Raw genomic sequence first — 15483 nt, 5'->3', positions numbered from 1 at the left:
TGCAGATGATATAACCTTGATGGCAGAAAGTGAAGAGGAATTAAAGAACCTTTTAATGAGGGTGAAAGAGGAGAGCGCAAAATATGGTCTGAAGCTCAACATCAAAAAACCGAAGATCATGGCCACTGGTCCCATCACCTCCTGGCAAATAGAAGGGGAAGAAATAGAGGCAGTGAGAGATTTTACTTTCTTGGGCTCCATGATCACTGCAGATGGTGACAGCAGTAACGAAATTAAAAGACGCCTGCTCCTTGGGAGAAAGGCGATGGCAAAGCTAGACAGCATCTTAAAAAGCAGAGACATCAGCTTGCCAACAAAGGTGCGTATAGTTAAAGCCATGGTTTTCCCATTAGTGATGTATGGAAGTGAGAGCTGGACCATAAAGAAGGCTGATCACCGAAGAATTGGTGCTTTTGAATTATGGTGCTGGAGGAGACTCTTGAGAGTCCCATGGACTGCAAGAAGATCAAATCTATCCATTCTTAAGGAAATCAGCCCTGAGTGCTCACTGGAAGGGCAGATCGTGAAGCTGAGGCTGCAATACTTTGGCCACCTCATGAGAAGAGAAGACTCCCTGGAAAAGACCCTGATGTTGGGAAAGATGGAGGGCAGAAGGAGAAGGGGACGACAGAGGACAGGATGGTTGGACAGTGTTCTCGAAGCCACAAACATGAGTCTGACCAAACTGTGGGAGGCAGTGGAAGACAGGAGTGCCTGGCATGCTCTGGTCCATGGGTCACGAAGAGTCGGGCACGACTAAACAACTAAACAACAACAAGCCTCACTCTCCCCCCCCCCCAATTCTGACCTGAAAAGTTAAAGTGTGGCTTAAATTCGCAACCTTACAAAAATTGGCTTTTATGATATCTCTGCTGAAACAGACATATGGTAAAACGGAATGGGTGTGAGTGCCTGTGGAATTTTAAAGGAGCAGCTTATGTTCGGGTATTGCCTTTTTTCCCTCCCCCCCCAATTGAATTTTAAAGGCGCGGCTTATAATCAGGTGTGGCTTATATTCGGGCCAATACGGTAATAAAAAAAGAAAGGAAAGGAAAAGATATAGAAGAGACAGAATAATAAAAGGTCCTCTCTCACAAATATATTTTACCCTCCCAGCTCTCACCTGGGAGCATCCCCCTCTTCTCCCAGCCTCTTGCCCTGAGAGATCTCCCCTTCCCCGTCTCTCTCATACAGACTGTATATCTCCTTCACTCTCATGAACCTTTAATGTGGGAATGGATCCCATTGAACGGTGTGGGGCTTGCTTCGTAGTAGGCATGCATTAGGATCACGCTGCATGCCACATTTTAGGTCAGTTTCCTTTTATAGTTGATGTTTATAGTGTGAGTTTCAACCAATTTAAAATTCACATAAACGTACGTGTCAGAGAAACAATAGGGGAAGAGAACATTTATTTGTTGTTGTTTTTAGATGATGCTTAATGTGTTGCCATTGTGTTGCCTTAGAAAAGGCACCTCCACTCTGGCACAGACAATTAGGTAGGCATACAGCGGGGGTCTCTTCTAAGATAGCTTCCTTTCTATCTTTGAATGTACAGCTTTCAGTTGTCCATCTTCTTTGGCTTCCTATTCAAACACACGCCCATACATTTTTGTTTGTTTGTAATCCTCAGAAGAGCTCCGGAAGGCAGTATAATTATTACCCCCATTTTACAGATGGGGGAGACTGAGGATGAGAGAGAATGGTTTGCGTAAGGCATGTGATTTCGCGGCAGAAGTGTGAGTGCTGCACTGGCTTGCAACTCACATTCGCATGCCTTCAGTGGAACAAAAATATTTCCTTTTTTTCTTCCCAACTTTTTCTTGAAGGAATACTATATTGCGGACACATCTGAAGACCAGGTGTTTGTGTGTGTCAGTCACAGTAACAACAGCACCAACCTCTACATCTCCGAAGCGGAAGGCCTAAGGTTTTCGTTGACTTTGGAGAACGTCCTGTACTACAGCCCTGGAGGAATGGGGAGTGACACTTTGGTCAAGTAAGTAGATAGATGTGCTCCACTCAAGTGGAGAGATGTGTCTGTGCTACTTTTGTGGATTTTGTCCTTAGCTTGGAAAGGTCAGCAATGGCCTGAAGAAATCTCCGTACCACAGCTGACTGCCAAGCGAAGGTGCATTAAAATGAGAACAAAACATTCCTGTTTAAACAATGATGGCAAAGCACAAAATTATTCCAGCCAGCCAAGGGACAAATCTAATAAGGGTTTCAGCTCCCTCCTTGCAGGTAGTGGGAAGTCTTCAAAGGATTTAACTTCAACCAGCTCCCATGTAATCATCCAGCCACAGCTTTCAAACATCTGATCAGTGTGTCTGGGGCCGAGTCAGGATGGCCGTCCATCAACAGATAGACTTGGGTGTCATCAGCATACTGATGACAGCCCAAACCAAAATTCCAGACAAACTGGACGAGGTGGCACATGAAGATGTTGAAAAGCATCGGGGAGAGTATTGCACCCTGCGGCACTCCACACACCAAGGAGTGGCACGACGACAGTTCCCCCCCCCAAGTGCCACCCTCTGTCCCCGACCAATGCCCCCCTAATTCTTATTATTGTATAATGAGACGTTTATTATTTAATCTGTTGTGTAATCTTAGAAGAAGGGACGCGGGTGGCGCTGTGGGCCTAGGGCTTGCCAATCAGAAGGTCGGCGGTTCGAATCCCCGTGACGGGGTGAGCTCCCATTGCTCGGTCCCTGCTCCTAGCAACCTAGCAGTTTGAAAGCTCGTCAAAGTGCAAGTAGATAAATAGGTACCACTCTGGTGGGAAGGTAAACGGCGTTTCCGTGCGCTGCTCTGGTTCTCCAGAAGCGGCTTAGTCATGCTGGCCACATGACCCAGAAACTGTACGCTGGCTCCCTCGGCCAATAAAGCGAGATGAGCGCTGCAACCCCAGAGTTGGCCACGACTGGACCTAAGGGGGTGCGGCTGTGACAGGGTGTCACATCATGAAGCGGCCCTGCAGTTCTGAATTTGCCACTGTACCACTGGTCATAATGGGGAATTGCAGCTAACGGAGGTGTGTTGCTCAGTGCTTTTGTTGTCATTCCCCCCTCCCCACTTTCGGCAGGTACTTTGCGAACGAGCCCTTTGCGGACTTCCACCGTGTGGAGGGGGTGCCGGGGGTCTACATTGCCACCTTGATCAACAGCTCCTTCAGCGAGGAGAACATGCGGTCTGTCATCACCTTCGACAAAGGTGGGACTTGGGAATTTCTCCAGCCGCCAGAGTATACTCGCTACGGCGAAAAGATAAATTGTGAGGTAATGATGCTGCGATGCAAAAGACGTCTCACCGCCTCTTTGAGGGCTTTTGGATTGGGTGTTTATGTTCTTGTTACCTGGCTAGGCTCAGCTGAAGCTTCTAGATGCATGTGATGTATGTACCTGCTGGGTTGTGAATGGGCTATTCCAGGCTCCTGGGGGAAGTGCAATGCTTCTTCTAATAATAAATAAATATATTTTTTTAATTTATACCCCGCCCTTCCCGGTTCAGAAAACTAGGCTCAGGGCGGCTAACAACAAATTTAAAACACTTAATTGCTACAACAAAAAACAGCATAAAATACAGTATAAAACGTGAATAATAAATTCAGAATTCAAAAATCAATTTAGGGGGAGAATCCATCCAATAAACATTAGATGATCACCAGGGCTAGCTGGCTAAATTAGTCCTATTTGGGCCAGTGAGGAGACCAGGGGAGAATTAGCTGTGGGATCCCAGAGCGGGTAATCTTCATAAAAAGGGGAGGGGGAGGGAAGGAAGGGGAATAAAAGATCAGGCTAAGTTCAAATTGAAAGCCAGGTGGGATAGCTCTGTCTTACAGGTCCTGCGGAAGGAAGTTAAATCCTGAAGGGCCCTGGTCTCACGGGACAGAGCATTCCACGAGGTCGGAGCCATCACTGAGAAGGCCCTGGCCCTGGTGGAGGATAATCTGACTTCCTTAGGGCCCAGGACCTCTAAACTATGATTATTCATGGACCTTAAGGTCCTCTGCGGGGCATACCAGGAGAGGCGGTCCCGTAAATACGAGGGCCCTAAGTCCTCCTTAGACTTCCCTTGCTATTCCCCACACAGTGATGGCCAGCGAGGCAGCGTGGGTGGGGCTGCTGAACACCGTCCTTCCCAGCAACTTACCACAAGGGCAAGGCAGTGGGACCTAGGGAGATGTGGGACTGTGGCAGGAGGCTCAGATTGACTCTGCCACTCTGCCTGCGCTTGCTGAGCTCCCCACTGCCTTGCTCCTTGCACTCTCCCTAAGCAGAAATGAGAGGGCACTGTTCGGGAGCCTGCCCCCAACTGCCCTGCCAACCTCTGCTTCTCCTGTTGGTATTTGTATGCAGTGTGAGTTGATGTACCAGAGGATTGTGGGGAAATGTACCCCTCTCCCATTCGCTGCAAAGACTTGTATGCTTTGGCCAGCTGTCTGTTCTTGCAAATCCAATTATTAGTTCTTCTGCCCCTGTTTAACCTGTCGTGGCATAATGTGGACTAGAAGCCAGTTTGTCAGGGGCAGAAAGTGATATTTCAAGCCAGTAGGTTTATTACAGGACTGAGGGATCGCTGAATGTTGCTTGACTATTCATCATCCCTGACCATTGCCTGTGTTGGCTGGGTCTGATCGTAGAGGGTCCTTCAACATTTGGAAGGCTACAGCTTCCCCATCCTTGGTGTATATACACCTGGGAAGAAAGGATGAATTATCTATGACTAAATGATGTTAGATTCTTGAGAATAATCTTTTGGAGAATATTCTCGAGAATATTCTCGATTAATGAGAATATTAAGAGAATTTTTATTTAAAATAAGAGAACATTCATTTTAATGCACTGAAAATGATATAATTAGATAATATACATGTTTATTCATGAGTAAACTTGTTCAGAGGCCCTCTCACATGCTGTTACACATAATTGTATAGGCCTTGGTACTTTAAGTGTATGAAGCATTAAAGCTACTTTCTGTAAAAAAAAGTCAAGGGTATAGAATTGCTAAGAATAAAGTCACACCAAAATAGAATAAAGGCTATTACATATAGTTGAAATACATGCGAATTCAAATGTTCATCAAATTAAATGAATAGCATTTTTAAAACTAAAAAAATAATAATAATGTTTTCTGTAGCTCGCATTTCAGAACTGCCGATGGTGAATGACACAATGCCCAGTAATGTAACTGGATAAAATAAATAAATCATTATTCACTACTTATGCTGGCAATATCAAAACTTGACTTATTATTTACTAGGTATTTTAAGTGTGGGTTGTAAAACTGGTTCTTACATTAGAATTTACAGTTTGTGGAGAATATTCTCAGGAGAATCATTCTCAATAATATTCTCCGGAGAATATTGTCACCTCACATCACTATCTATGACCCTCAATGTGAAAAACCTTTCCCATGTTTCTTTCTGTTTATGCAATCTACACAGCTTCCAGGTTTGGGGTGGGTGGTGTGGAGAGGGGCTCAACCAACATTTTGTTGCTTTATGACTGTTTTCTATTTTAGTTTATCTTCTTAAAAAAATATTTAAAAAATTTGCAAGCTAGATTTTACCAGCACTGTTTTGATCCGCTTCTCTTGCATGGCTGTAGTTCTTGACTCTGTGCTGTGATTATTTCTATCTTTTAATTTGTACGATGCATCAAACAGTTTTTTGGGGAGAGACGAGGTATGCATAAAAGAAACCCACAAAGTGAGAAATAAATGGCCTCTAGCCTATACAGTGGTACCTCGGGTTATGTACTTAATTTGTTCCGGAGGTCTGTACTTAACCTGAAACTATTCTTAACTTGAAGCACCACTTTAGCTAATGGGGCCTCCTGCTGCCGCCGGGCCGCCAGAGCAGGATTTCTGTTTTCATCCTGAAGCAAAGTTCTTAACCTGAAGCACTATTTCTGGGTTAGCGGAGTCTGTAACCTGAAGCATATGTAACCTGAAGCGTATGTAACCCGAGGTACCACTGTACACCTGTGCCTCCAGAAAGGGGGGGGGGAGGAACTCCTAGCCTTTAAGGGCTCTTGTTTGCTTTCTCTGTATTTCCCTCCCACGTAGGCAAAAGGGTTGTGCAAAAGAAACAAACGGCATTATGTGATTTGGCTTTGTAACATGAAATGGAAGCTGTGCACATTTAGCATGCTTGAATATGTACTGGTGGTGGTGGTGAAAGCTTCCGACCTCCAGCGTTGCATTTGTTTGGAACAAGGGCAGGCACACATGCTGCCTGCACCGGGAGGAAGCACAACAAGTAATACTCGTATGATTCAACTCTGCTAGCTTTCCAAGGGCTGCTCTCTTCACCTGGCCCAGCGTCTGAGCCAGCTCCTCAACTTCCAACTGCGCAGAATGCCCATCCTCTCCAAAGAATCAGCTCCGGGACTGATCATCGCAACAGGTATGGCTTTGTTGGTTTGTATTGATCTGTAGTCCATTTCCCCCGACTCCAGCAGGTCCAGGAAGACTCTGTTATAGGTAGAACACCGGTAAAAATGATTAAGCTGATGTGTTTCTCTATCCCAAACCCTCTAAATCTAATTTGAATTGCCCAGTTTATGGAAGGTGCACAGGTTCAGGCTTTGGTGAACCTCCAGAATCTCCAAAGATGACTAAGGATGTTTCTGTGTGTTGTTCCTGAGCTGGCTTGGGGCAGCCAAGCTAACTCCTCACACACACACACTGTTTGCTGTTTAGTAGCCATGGTCACACCTCAGTGGGGAACGATGAATTAAAAAGCAGCCAGACCCTGACAATTCACACACTTGCTTTTGTAGGATCTGTGGGCAAGAACATGGCGAGCAAAATGAACGTGTACATTTCTAGCAGCGCGGGGGTCCGGTGGAAAGAGGTAAGGCTTTTGCAAGTCTCCGCGCGGAGTCTTCCCCTGGTCCTGGGGTAGCAAGGAAAAGCACTCCGGAAGAAAACAGTCCATTTATCTGGGAAGCCTTGTTTACAGATGCCTTAGATCTTCCAGCTGGTAAGCTCCCGTTGCTCAGTTCCTGCTCCTGCCAACCTAGCAGTTCGAAAGCACATCAAAGTGCAAGTAGATAAATAGGTACCACTCTGGCGGGAAGATAAACGGCGTTTCCGTGCACTACTTTGGTTTGCCAGAAGCGGCTTAGTCGTGCTGGCCACATGACCCGGAAGCTGTACGCCGGCTCCCTCGGCCAGTAAAGTGAGATGAGCGCCACAACCCCAGAGTCGCTCACGACTGGACCTAATGGTCAGGGGTCCCTTTACCTTTTTACCTATGCAAAAAGGCCACAGTTGGGTTGCCACTTCTGTAAACTGTTACAAGCAGGGGATAGGAGCTTTCTCTCTCTGACTCTCTCTCTTCCCCCCTTCCCAGTTTTGTTAAGCAAACACTGCAGACAGTGGTAGCCTTTATATGGAATTCCCTGACATGTTCTAGCCAGGCAAGAATACTAATGGTGCAAAGCAGGGCAAGGGAGAGGGGTGTGTTCTGGGGAGAGGAGATGTGGCCTCAGGAGAGTCCCAAGGGGCCAAATGGAGATGTCTGGGGGGGGGGTCACACTTGAACCCAGGCCTAAGGTACCCCACTGCTGATGTGAAGGAAGCCACAAGAGTTTCCTTGAGCACATACCATGTACCCTGCCCTCCTGCCCTTTCTCTCCTTGCGGAGTTACTACAAGCAGCTATTCCATGTCTCTCAGATTAGGAGGAAATAATCTGGTTAGAGCCCATGACTTGGATCCCTGCACCTCTCAGTTTGCAAATTAAGCACAGCTCTTTTTGAATTTAATGGCAAGAGAGCTGTGCATCTGTAGCGAATTGGGGTGTATGTGTGTGGATTTTTTTCCTTCTCAAAAATCACAGCTTTTGAAAAAAGAAGTCTGGCTGGTTTACTGTCATGTGTTATGTTTGGCTGTTAGCCTTTGAAAACATAGTCAATGAGATTCTCTCTCTTTTTTAAGGGGTGTGTGCGTGTGGAGAGAGTATGTCTGTGTGATCAGCCAAAGAGTTTTGGCCAACTTCCATCAGGGTAGGGCTTGGCCCCAAATTTTACAAGTGCTTTTGGCTGATTGGGTGGTCTGGTCTGCAGTGGGGTTTGTGGCAGGCCTCTCCAGACGGATGTTAGTCTAAGGCTGCATTCTAACATCTGCAAAGTGTTTAAATGCTGTGAACGGAGTCACCTCCTTTTCCTTTCTGAGAGTGGTGTGGGTTTGGTTTGGCAGCACCAAGGCTGCTAGGACAACAGCAGCAGCAGGCAGGGATTTTTTTTCTGTCTCTGGCCTTGTAATGTATATCATAGAGAAAACTATTTGGGAGCAACAAATGCACTGTCATCTCAGTTCAGTTGTATGTTACTTTTTCCATGGCAAAGCGACTCATTACTTCAGAAAAGTCTGCATAACAGTTGACTAACAAATCACTAATTGTAAGGTGTAATTAAAATCTGAATACAGTGGTACCTCAGAAGTTGAACAGAATCCACTCTGGAAGTCCATTCGACTTCCAAAACGTTTGGAAACCAAGGTACAGCTTCCGATTGTCTGCAGGAAGCTGCAGAAGCCACGCCAGACATTTGGGTTCCAAAGAACGTTCACAAACTGGAACACTTAATTCCAGGTTTGCGGCGTTCGGGAACCAAAACGTTCGAGTCATGAGGTGTTCGTCAACCAAGGTACAACTGTAGTCATATAAATAGCCTAATCAAAGCAAATGGGGATTTTACTTTTTATGCCACTGGCCTTATAGCATATACCATATATAAAAATTGCTTGGGAGCGACTAATAGACTATCACCACAGTTCAGTTTTGTGCTGCTTTTCCATGGCAAGTTGCTCAAAGCAGCTCAAAAAAGTGTGTTTAACAATTCACTGACAGTTGTAAGGCGTGACAGAATTTAAATAGGCATGTGCATAGGATTACGCTATATCAAAGCATTTTGTATTAAAAATTTAAAAACTAAGCAATCCACTAATAATGCCTTACAGTGTGCCTGGGTGAAACTGCCTCAGCTCATGGGCAGAGGACAAAGCATCTTGTTTTTTCTATATCGCGGTAATAGTAATAATTTTTTATTACGGTCAAAGACCAGTTTAAGAAGCACAACTGAGACTGCTTTCACAAGAATGAAATAGACATTTGAAACAATATACAATAACAACATAGATTAAAATTAAAACCGTCGCATGAACACAAAAGGACCTAAGGTTAAACTAACATGCCCCTGGGACACCCAGGAGGCCAGCTACGGCAGTTTTCCTAGTGATCTATTTGTTCCAGTGGTTGTTCCACAAATCTGTGTGCAGAATCTGGCGACCATCCGGGTCATCTTGTGGTTTTTACCTAAGAGGAGAAAATTTAGGCTTGTCTGGGAGGTCAGCCAGCCTCACCAGATGGGGGTCAATGGTATCTCTACGTGCCTCATTGTAAAAAGGACATCTAAAAAATAAGTGTTCAGGGCTTCCTATTTCACCTAATGGGCAGACGCTACATTGCGGTATATCACCAAACCATGATGTTTGGCTGATGATACACTGCAGTGTTGAAAAGCTGATATCGCCCTCCCTAGCCTCCAGCCTTCTTCCACTCATGCGCACCCTGTTTGCTTCTTTCTTCAGGTCCTGTCCGGACCCCATTATTACTCATGGGGCGACCATGGAGGGATCCTCATGGCGGTAACACAGGGCACAGAGACAAACCAGCTCAAGTAAGTTCCATGGGCAAATGGGCTGCTGAATCTGAGCTAACAGAAAGCAGTAGAATAGCCGATAATTAGCTCTACACTTGAATTCCTTTAGGCCACATAGGGAAGGATTGTTGTGATTTGTTATACTGAAGCTTTACCAATGGAGAGCTTGAAGAATTGAGAAATGGTGTGATTCCTCTCCCCCCATTCCACCCGGCACTGAGCTTTTAGAGGTGGCGGTGGTGAGCTAGAGAATCTGGAATTTTACTACAGTTTGTACAAAAAAATGTTTGCAGCAGATTGCTCTCAAGAACAAACAAGCCATCCCAATTGCTGTTCAGATTTGCATCACAATGCCTGTAGCTATTGCTGCTTTTCTTGTAGCTATGAACAACGGGCTGCCTTCAATGCTAGTTCTACTCAAGAGTTAGACCCATTGCAATCAATGGACTCAAATGACTTGTGTCCCTTGATTTCTGTGGGTCTGCTCTGAGTAGGGCTAGCACTGGAGGCAACCTAGCATCACAAAGCACCTAAAATTTTCTATGTTATCTACATACGTTAAAAGTGGGAAACCGACACTTCTCATGCTGTGCTTCAGGAAGAAATTGAAGACCAAAACAGAAGTTCTATATTTGGGCCTCTTTAACCTCTTTTTAAAAAACTGAAAGCAGCTGGTCCAAGCTCTGATTTTGATTGTAACAGGGGTACCTGGGCAGGGGTTCAAAAGGATATATGTGAGGCAGGGCCTTTTCAGTGGTGGCACTGAGACTGGAATGCCATCTCTATGGAGATCCACCCCTGGGCTTCTTCTTTTAGCCTTTGGGCAGGAACAGGTTGTCCCTGTTGAGCATGTGCTCAAGAGATCAACAGGTCCTGATCAGTGTTTCCCAAACTTATTTTTGGACTACAACTCCCATCACCCCTAGTTAGCAAGTCAGGGATGATAGGAATTGTAGTCCGGAAGCAGCTGGAGGCCCAAGTTTGGGAAACACCGGTCTAGATTTTACTTTGTATTGATTACGGGAGTAGAGCAAAAGTGAACATTGAACAGCCTTGACCTGCCATTCTCTCTGTGTAGGTACAGCACAAACGAAGGGGAGACCTGGAAGGTGTTCACCTTTTCGGAGAAGCCGGTCTTTGTTTACGGCCTCCTGACGGAGCCTGGGGAGAAAAGCACCATCTTCACCATCTTTGGCTCTTACAAGGAGAATAGGCACAGCTGGCTCATCCTGCAGATCAACACCACGGATGTGCTTGGTGAGTGAAGGAGTTGCTGTTCGGTTTACCTCAAAGTTCTGCAGAGGGGGTCTGAGTATTGCACATTTTAAGTGTTGTAGAAATATCCTGTAGAAGTACAGTTGTACCTTGGATCTCGAATGCCTTGGTACTTGGACGTTTTGGCTCACGAATGCCGCAAACCTGGAAGTGACTGTTCCGGTTTTCGAATGTTCTTTGGAACCCGAACATCCGATGAGCCTTCCGTGGCTTCTGATTGACTTCCAATTGGCTGCAGGAGCTTCCTGCAGCCAATCAGAAGCCGCGCTTTTGCTTCCGAACGTTTTGGAAGTTGAACGGACTTCCGGAATGGATTCCGTTCGACTTCCAAGGCATGACTGTATTCTGGAAATTGCATTTTGGCACTGAGACATCTCTGTTATGCATTCTCCCTCATAGAATTATAACTCCCATGGCTCCTTGGTGAGAGGAAAGGACTGTTTGAGTTGTTGTTGTTGTTGTTGTTGTTGTTATACTGCCCTATACCCACAGGTCTTGGGGTGGTTTACAATATAAAATCACAATATGAAAACACAAAATACCTAATAAAAACAAGAACAACCCAATAACAACCCCCCCCCCCGCAATAAACACATTTTAAAAAGGTGTTGGATGTCAGTCAGCCAAAAGCCTCATTAATTTAATTTAATCTTCACTGGATATTCATATATTTCGGTGACTCATTTAGGAAGTACCCCTTCCTTCCTTTGGAAGTCTTTTGTTTAGACAGGACTCTACAATATTATTTTTCTTTCAGTCAGTATTCATTGATATTTATTGATTTTTTTTTTCAAATCTTTTGTTGATTTTTATCATTATATATTAGACTTGGCCTTGCCCTGCTTTTTTTATATGAAAGCACAGATTATAAATTTGCAAGTAAATAAAATTGTAAACTGCTTAATTGAGGGGTAGCCAGCATGGTGCCCTCCAGAGGCTGCTGGACTACAAATCCCAGCATGCCTGACCACTGACCATGCTCACTGAGAGTGATCCTCAGGTGGCACAATTGGTCAGTGCATCTGGCTGTTAACCAGAAAGTTGATGCTTTGAGCCCACCCAGGGACAGCTGTAGGTAGGATTTCTGTATTGCAGCGGGTTGGACTAGATGACCCTTGGGTTCCAACTCTATGATTCTATGTGACAAGTTCAATCCCCGGCATCTCCAGGTTGGACTGGGAGAGAACCCTGTCTCAAATCCTTCAGAGAGCTGCTGCCAGTCAGTGTAGGCTGTACTGAGCTAGATGGTATAAGGCAGCTTCATATGTGGTGGCATAGATTGGTGGGGAGTGGGAGGCAGGAGAAATTTCCAGTCCCGAAATCCTGCTTTTATGGGTGTTTAAAATACTGGCATGCAATCACATCTGGAAACAGGAGAAGCAGTTAAACATGGCAGAAGAACGAGCTTGACTAAAATGTAGAGCTGATGCCTTCTAAAACTGTAAGTGTTCTAAGTGGAGCTTCTTGGCAGCCCAAATGGGTTTGAAATATAAATAAGATACGTGACTCACTCCAAGGAATGTTCTGCGGAATAGGTTTGTTGCTGTCTGTTGTGGTAGGTACAGGGGAGAAATTTGATTCAGCTCGCATTTAAGGATGGGCCTGCCTAATCCACACCTTGTGAAACATCACATCAGCAGAAACACAACCATCCTGAGAAATCTTTTGCATTTCCTATTTTTGCAATGTAGTTCTCCAGCGAAGCTATGTGTACAAAAAATGCATATACTAGAGCAAAAATTGTGCATAAAAATGCAAAGGTTGGTAAAAAACAACAACAACAAAATAAAAATTGCATTGGGGAAAAATGAGCAAATAGTCAAACCCACATTAAAAATGCTTGTTAAGAGAAATTTGTATTTAAATATTGCAGCCTCCCCCCCTTTTTGAAAGCAGATATGTTGAGTCCATGACATGATGAACACACTTTACGTTTAGACGCACAAACCCTTTGCTATCCTCCTCCCCCATCTAATGTTGCTTGTTTATTGCATAGGGGTGCCTTGCACTGAAAACGATTACAAATTGTGGTCCCCCTCTGATGAGAGAGGCAACGAGTGTCTCCTTGGACACAAGACGGTCTTCAAAAGGCGAACTCCCCATGCGACTTGCTTCAACGGGGAAGACTTTGATCGCCCAGTCATGGTCTCCAACTGTTCTTGCACCAGAGAGGACTATGAATGGTGAGTTTGTTAAGTTCCCTGTGGACTGCAGCTCAGATTACCGTATTTTCCCATGTATAACATGCCGCCATGTATAAGACGCCCCCTATTTTGGGGGACTCAAATTTAAGCAAATGGGGGGAGATGGCACAGAGTTGTTGAGCTCTTTTGGTGGGGGGATTGCTAAAAATATGCCTCTCGCCTGTCCCCTCGCTGGCAGAAACTGCCAATTGCCCACCCAATTGTTGCAGCGTCAGCCAATCAACACCAGCCACTGACGCCGCAACCAATAACACTCCCAATAGCCGCTGACAGCAACCAATCAAATGTCCACCCTATGCACTATCCATGTATAAGACAACCCCCACTTTTTAGAATAATTTTTAAAGAAATACACGGAAAAGTATGGTAACTGTCAGCAATGAAGGGGACAATGGCTGTGTAATGGTTCTAGGGGTTGCTCATGTGTAAGCCGGTGCCAACACCTGGCTGGGTTGCCTGAGTGAACCTTTTCTGTCCAGACAGCCACTCACCTGTGGCTGTCTCAATCGCTGGCAGAATCCGTCAGTGGGCGTTTCTTGAACTTCTTCCAGCAAAGAAGCTCTTTGACGCCTAGTCTCCTCCTACTCTCTGTGTGCGGAAGCCTTCTGTGCAAGGAGGGTGTAGGCAGCGGAGGACCCTTACTCTCCCCGCTGGTCCCCGGCAAGGAGTCATGGGACCGCCTCACCGATTCCCCCATCTGCCCCCCTTCTCCACTGGTGCTACGCTGATTCTCTTCCCCAGAAGATGGGCTGCCTCTCCCCATCCCGGGACGCTCTCTGGAATCCCTCTGGAGCTTGCTCTCTCCCTCCGGCACTGATGGCAGTTCCCCGACAGGCTGTTTCTGTTTTGGGGTGGGATTCAATCACATAGGGTGTACATTTAAAGTTGATGTGAAGCTCTTACAAATCTTCTCCCCCCCACCCCCTGCCAAAAATAAAATAAAATAAAAAATCAGGCATTTTGCTGTATGGAAATTGACAGGGAAATGCACTGCAGGGCATTGGATAACACTTCCTTGGCACAGCCTCAGCAGTGGTGTAATGATCTGGGGTTGCAGGATCCTTATTATTCCTGCTGAAGGGTCCCTATCTTCAGTCTCCTAGAGCCACCCAATCAGCATGAAAGGGGGCCTTTTCAGCCGTCTTAAGCTCCAAGGCTAAACATTTAGGAACACTGAAAATACTGAACCATTTCAAAAGAATGGTGTGCAAGTTCTGTTGCATACGCTGGAACTTCAAGGAAAACTCGAACTTAAATCACGCTGAACGATTAGCCCATGTTATGTGCACGGAAAATAGTAGATATAGCTGAAATGCAACACATGGAGATCTGTGCGGTTGTCTACAGTGCCCCCCAAATTATTATTATTGTATAATTGTCAAATTATTGTATAATCTTGGAAGGGGGCTTGGCTGTGACTTATTGCGAAGGGAGCATTGTATAATCGGCCCACAAGCAAATCAGAATGAATGCTCACTGAACAGACCCAGCTTATTTGAGCGCTGGGTATCTTTTGGCTTGACTGGCTAATCTAAATAGGAAAGCGCAGTGGGGAGTATCCTTCCCCCCCCCCACCACGAATGAGGTTTTAGCTGAGATTGTTGGAGCATCCAGAAATAGAGACGAGCAGTTATTATTGCCTTGTCACTTTTTCCTTCAAATGAAGGCAGCTTCCCGAGGGAATGTTGGCTGCAGTTCCTTGTGTAATTATGAGCGCATAACTCCCACTGATCAGTTGGCCTTGAGCACTCAAACTGAACAAGGGATTATTAATACCTTAGCATTTATATAGCATTTTGGCATGTGTAGAGGGGCTTGCATACATCGTCATGTTGTCATCCTTGGTACATACTCTGCGAGGTAGATTAGTATTATTCCACCCATATAAGAAGGCCTTGCGAGGAATTGGCTTGACTAATGGTGACTTGGTGAATTAAGGGGAGAACTCACTAGGCTGTGGGTATATGAATATTCATCAACACAGGGAAATGACAACCTCAGATATTGGGAATTTAGGTTGCGGGGCTAATTTAGGGTGAGGGGCTAAAAGAAAATGGAATTCTGGTTGCTGGATTTTGAGGTATTGACACTTTGTCAGAAACTACTGATGGATTGCTGTGAAGTGTCCCTTAATATGATATTTAAAACAGCTTTAAAACAGCTTTAAAAAACCAACCAACACAACTTTCCTCAAAAGTACAAGGTGACTTTCTATCCAATAAAACAAAAGTCAAGGTGATCTAGATTTCAGTGTGCATGTGCTGTTTTTTGGAGAGGAATTATATCCAATGAATTATTCAATATAATTCGAGGCAGACTTAGCCACAAGAT

The 15483-nt window shown here is 45.2% G+C and overlaps 1 protein-coding gene across 1 annotated transcript in view; it reads left to right on the top strand.

The window, feature by feature from the left end:
- Positions 1-15483, top strand: part of SORL1 (sortilin related receptor 1) — a 115585-nt gene that overhangs the window by 47029 nt on the left and 53073 nt on the right. Inside the window, exons 8-14 of the mRNA XM_079954896.1 lie at positions 1830-1999; positions 3089-3281; positions 6295-6412; positions 6789-6862; positions 9603-9691; positions 10752-10930; positions 12945-13131. Coding sequence (XP_079811022.1) covers positions 1830-1999; positions 3089-3281; positions 6295-6412; positions 6789-6862; positions 9603-9691; positions 10752-10930; positions 12945-13131 — 1010 coding nt within the window. The remainder of the gene's footprint in view (positions 1-1829; positions 2000-3088; positions 3282-6294; positions 6413-6788; positions 6863-9602; positions 9692-10751; positions 10931-12944; positions 13132-15483) is intronic.

The sequence above is a fragment of the Podarcis cretensis genome, assembly GCF_951804945.1.
Source record: "Podarcis cretensis genome assembly, chromosome: 15".
Taxonomy (NCBI): Eukaryota; Metazoa; Chordata; class Lepidosauria; order Squamata; family Lacertidae; genus Podarcis; species Podarcis cretensis.
Note: the sequence above shows the minus strand (reverse complement) of the source record. Positions and strands in the feature narration are given on the sequence as shown.